We start from the raw sequence: 4,835 nt of genomic DNA, 5'->3' as shown, positions 1-4,835 counted from the left end.
TAAAAATTTTGGATTCTTTTTCCAACTTTGTACATTTTATTATGGCTAAATTATGCGAAATTTTCTGAATTTTATGTGGTGTGTAAATAATTGTTTTTTTTGGTCAAGTGTAAATAATTTGTATGATCGTTGAAACTCTGCAATAAATATCTATGAACTTCTACGTGTATGCAGAAATGCGTGTGCAGCTCAAGGGTTTATATGAATACAAAAATAAAATTTAAGAAGATACTCCTCTGGTCCTATTTATAAGGCAGGGAGAGACGACATTTTTTTTATCCTATTTATAGGGCATTGAGAAATTTTTTTTATATAGATGTACATAATGTATATTAAATAGGGATAAAATTAAAAAATTATTAAATTTTAAATAAAAGTTAATAAAGTTTAAAATTTTTATTAGTATGTATGAAACATACTGAAAGTGCTTTATAAATAGGACTAGAGAAAAATATAAGTTAAAAATTTGGAGGTTATCTATATATGAAAGAAATTTATTCTACGAAGCTAGATAAAGATTATAAACAATCACCACAAACGTAATGGATATGAGTACGGCTTCGTTATGGTCAGATATGGTCAGATATAGAAAAGTCTGTGATAAATGAGCATGGATCTATTTTACTTTGCCTCGCCATTTTTTATTGGGTTTGGCACTTTTAATGCCCGCCCTCTTTTTGTCGTGTCACAATCTCTTAATTGTTTTTTTTTCATTTTTTTAAGGATTATTAGTTTTTACCTAAAATGAGTTTTGATATTTTATGATAACAAAATGACACATTTTTACATTCTATACGTTTTTCAAAAAATACCGAAAATGCATAATTTTACACTTTTTGAAAAATCATATAAATTATAAACTGTATCGTTTCAGTATCACTATCATAAGACATGAAAATGTTTCTTATTTTATGTAGAATAAAATAAAAAAAAACAGAAAATTAAGACATTGTAAAAAAGTAGGATGTTAGAGATCCAAACTTTTGAGCTCTGTCGCTTGGCTGGTTAGAAAGGGCGCCCAAGGTGCGCGCCAGCCTCCAGGTCTCGGTTTTGACATCTCACACCATCTCGACTTAGAGGCAACTCCGGATTAGTCGGTCTCCTTTGGAGGGTCAGATACCGGAGGCCTTACACACAAAAAAAAGAGATCCAAACTTTTCTTTATTGGAGAAATGGGGACCAAAGACCACCAGGGCATGGAAGCACTTTTTGAGTGAGTTGCTTGAAACACCATTTTCCCCCCCTTAGCTCATCAAAGCACTTAACAAAAAGATTCCCCCAACAACACAGAAGCATGCAAATGCAATCCTCCACATATTTACATAATGGTAGTAAAGAAGGCTCCACACTTCAGAACCTGCCTTAAAGGACCAACATTGGATTTGCTTTGGTACCCAATTGAGCCAATTCCAATTTTGACCTACTTTCAACCGTCCTCTCCACCCCCTTTATGACCCCACTTTTATAACCCTCTCAAAGAAAGAGATTGCTCTATGTTGGCTGAGTTTTCAAGTCTTCAGTCCATGATTAAAGCACAAAGCATGGTACTTTATAAATGCTGAATTATACACAATTTTTAATTTTTAGTCATCAACAAAATAATTTATTTTAACTACTACCTCCGGTCCTTAATATAGGAATTAGTTTGATTTTTAATTTAGTTATAAATATAAGACTCAGATCTACTTTGTCTATCATATTTATCTATTTTTTTTAAAGCAGTTTTTGTAGTAGTTGTACATATTAAATGTTTTATCAAATGGTAGTTCTAACTAATACATATGTTTAGCAAAGTATTTTAGGAAAGATAATACCTATTTAGTATAAATAACTAACTTAATTAATTTTTTTAATTTTCTTTAATTAATCAACTAATTTTTATAAGTACGTGCAATTTCTAATTGCGTGGCAAATATGACTGGCAAATTCAAGTGTTACGTTTTAGGGGACAAAAGAAGGCAACGAAAAGCATTTTCACACAGCTAAAGCCTATCACAGGTTTTCAACAAGTCTGCAGCCCATTGGGCCATTGGGCTATAATTGATAAATCCTCAAAGAAAAACCCAAATCCTCAGCATCAGCCCCTCGGTACAGAATTCCAACACAATTCATCATCCATTATAGGCTTATAGCTCATGGATCAACCTGATATTTAAACAAAAAAAAAAAAAAAAACAAGAATAGCAGTGTTCTTCATAATTTACAACAACATAGTCTACACCCCTAATCCTCCTGCCTGCCGGATGGACACAGGCAAGAATGTAAATACATGCCATCATATTACTTACCAACCGACACACTAATCCTGGATTCAGTGCATATCAGAGGGACCTCTGAAACTTCAAATTGAGAACTTTATTCAACGGCTCACATATTTGGTATACTATAATATTACTTCCGGTTCTAATTATAAAACCTCGTTTGTAGTCTACAAACAAGATATTATAATTAGGACCGGAGGTAGTGTTATTGAACACCGACCAACTTGCTAATCCAAGATTTGGCGCATATTAAAAAGATATCTATAACTTCAAATTGAGAATCTTGCTCAACGGCTCATATACTTGAGGTGTTGCTCCAGAAGAAGAAGGACTAAATTGTGCGGGTGTGGATTCCTCTTCAAGTGCTGCCATAGCAGCCTTCCTTCTTTGCTGCTTATCACGATGTCTTTTCAGTTTTTGCTCTAAATCTGCTTTAGCTTTCTCTGCCAACTCAGCTCTGCTAAGAGCTTGTTCTGCACGAGCCCTGAGCTCCCCAATCTTTGCTGTTGCTGCTTCCAACTCTGTTTTCAACATTGCTGTTTCTGACAGGCTTCCACCTTCTGTCATTGATGCTTTAGCTTCATTTGCCTGTTCAACCTTCCTGATTAAGGACTCATATTCCTTCAATGGGATTGTGATATCATCAGTATTTTTCTCCTTGATCTTGTTCATTGCACCTGTGAGTGATTCAGCTTTCAGGCCATTTTCTTCTTTCTTTGCATTCACTAGTTCTTGTTTCAGCTTATTCAATTCAGTTTCCAGTGCTTCAACGTGTACAGTTTCGTCCATACTCTTTCTTTCCGTTTGTCCCTTGTCATTGTGATTCTCTCTTTGCTTCTCAACCTTGAGCTCCTCCAGTTGCTGTAAAATTTGTTGTTTCTCCTCCTTTTCAATGTTGAAGGCAATTTCCATCTCTTCTATTTTGGTCTGTGCCTTGAGCTCTGAATCTTTAGCAGCAAGAAGTTCGACTTCTTTGTTCAGCAGCATTCCCTCTCTGGTCTTCAATTCACTCAACAACCGTGAAATCTGCTCTCTGAACCTCGGATTCCCCAACTGATCATCTACCTCTTTCATCATGGATTCAAGCTCACCAATGCCAAACCCTCTGTCATTCCCTTCATTCATGTGCTTTTTTCTTTGGGAATCAAACTTCTTCAGCAGGCTGAACAACTCAGAGTTTAGCCTCTGATAATGTTCCCCCTTACGAAGTGCCTGCATATAAGCAGCATGTTTTGCTTCCAACTGTAACTTACAGCTCGCCGAGTCCTTCTTCAAGTCCTCAACCTCTTTTTCATACTCACGCTGGAGAACATGTATGGAAAGCAAAAACGATCACAGGAAAGCAATGGCTTTAGACATGTAATCTCTCCATTCAAGGAGGCCAAGACGAAAAAAACATCCAATTGATCACATGCTAGAAAGCATGAAGTAAAACTGAAAAAGAAATTCTATTTCCAACATCTGGCAATGACCCAGTTTTTATGAATTCATAAGTGGCCATTCGTATGCTCAATGTTTGTGGAAATCAGAACCAAGAGTTTCTCATCAATTCACAACTAGCATGTACTTTGAAGAATTGCTTTAGACTTTAAAGTGAATCCCAGGATAATTCAACCTCAAGAGCATGGATTGCTAATTCATGACACAACATTATTTAACCAGAAAAAAACTCTCAAGGTCTCTACTCCTCGGTTATCTTACCTTACTCCTCCGATGTTGATGTTTCTTCTGATGATCTTGTTCTCCAGACAAGGATATGCCACTCCAAACTGATTCAGATGCTGTTGTATGAGTCCCATCCATAGTTCTGTCCAATAAAAACCCCTAAAATCGGCGGCAAACAACCTGTCACATGGAAATCACCAAAAAATGATATCAGAGTCCGAATCCAGTTCGGGCATAATCACACTGAAGCAGTAATGTGCTTTCGCAGACAGGAGACATAAACGAAAGGCAAGTTTTTAACATGTAAGAAACAAAATGGTTCTAATTCCAAACCGTGTTCATTGATAACTGAAGCAGATTTTATATATAAAATATCAGTATGAACAAGATCGGAAAGATGCCTGTACTGAGAGGAAGAAGCAGAGAAAGTGGGATTGTAGAATATTTTGAAGACAAAGGAAGAAAGATGGCGTGAAAAATCATAGCGAAGGAAAGTAATGGGCATTAAGGAGGTGGTTTGAAGTGATTGCCTTCTTAGATATTAACGAGCATACGAAATTTGTCAGGTCGCTTGTGGATTGCTGCTATATAATCTCATTATATTCGCTTCTTCCTCGATGGGGTCGACGAAATTGGTTGAAAATCATATTCCCTCCTCTTTCTCATTTCTTTTTTTTTTTTCCTTTTTTAATATCATGTTATAGTTAAAAAAAAGGATTAAAAGGAGATAGATCATTTTTTATAGTCTTCGTATTCTATATATACGAGCTAATTAATATGTTTATTTTGATGTTAAAGATAAAACGTCAGTTACTCTGTCTCTCCCTCTCTCAATTCATAATGGTTAATGAAATATTTTAAAAAATTAATATACATATATTATAGATAATTAATTCAACTAATTTTTTT

General features: G+C 35.3%; 1 protein-coding gene across 1 annotated transcript; it reads right to left on the bottom strand.

Annotated features, from left to right (window-relative positions):
• Window positions 1-2,096: 2,096 nt before the first annotated feature.
• LOC114721786 (caldesmon-like) lies at window positions 2,097-4,180 on the bottom strand. The gene is made up of 2 exons (XM_028907645.1): window positions 3,963-4,180; window positions 2,097-3,563 (listed from the first exon to the last, which is right to left on the bottom strand). Exons 1-2 carry the CDS (start codon window positions 4,062-4,064, stop codon window positions 2,523-2,525), a joined length of 1,143 nt encoding a protein of 380 aa, XP_028763478.1. The 5' UTR covers window positions 4,065-4,180; the 3' UTR covers window positions 2,097-2,522.
• Window positions 4,181-4,835: the final 655 nt, after the last annotated feature.

This window comes from Neltuma alba, unplaced genomic scaffold (assembly GCF_004799145.2).
Source record: "Neltuma alba isolate B1F8T4 unplaced genomic scaffold, ASM479914v2 tig00012070_pilon, whole genome shotgun sequence".
In the NCBI taxonomy this organism is placed as follows: Eukaryota; Viridiplantae; Streptophyta; class Magnoliopsida; order Fabales; family Fabaceae; genus Neltuma; species Neltuma alba.
This window is presented reverse-complemented; position numbering and strand designations above follow the sequence as displayed.

What these genes read in the sequence shown, in the direction of transcription:
- LOC114721786 (XM_028907645.1), bottom strand. Translation starts at nt 4,064, where the DNA reads ATGGATGGGACTCATACAACAGCATCTGAATCAGTTTGGAGTGGCATA. An exon ending in ATCAACATCGGAGGAGTAAG is followed by an intron (nt 3,564 to 3,962) that starts GTAAGATAACCG and finishes CATGTTCTCCAG; the next exon opens with CGTGAGTATGAAAAAGAGGT.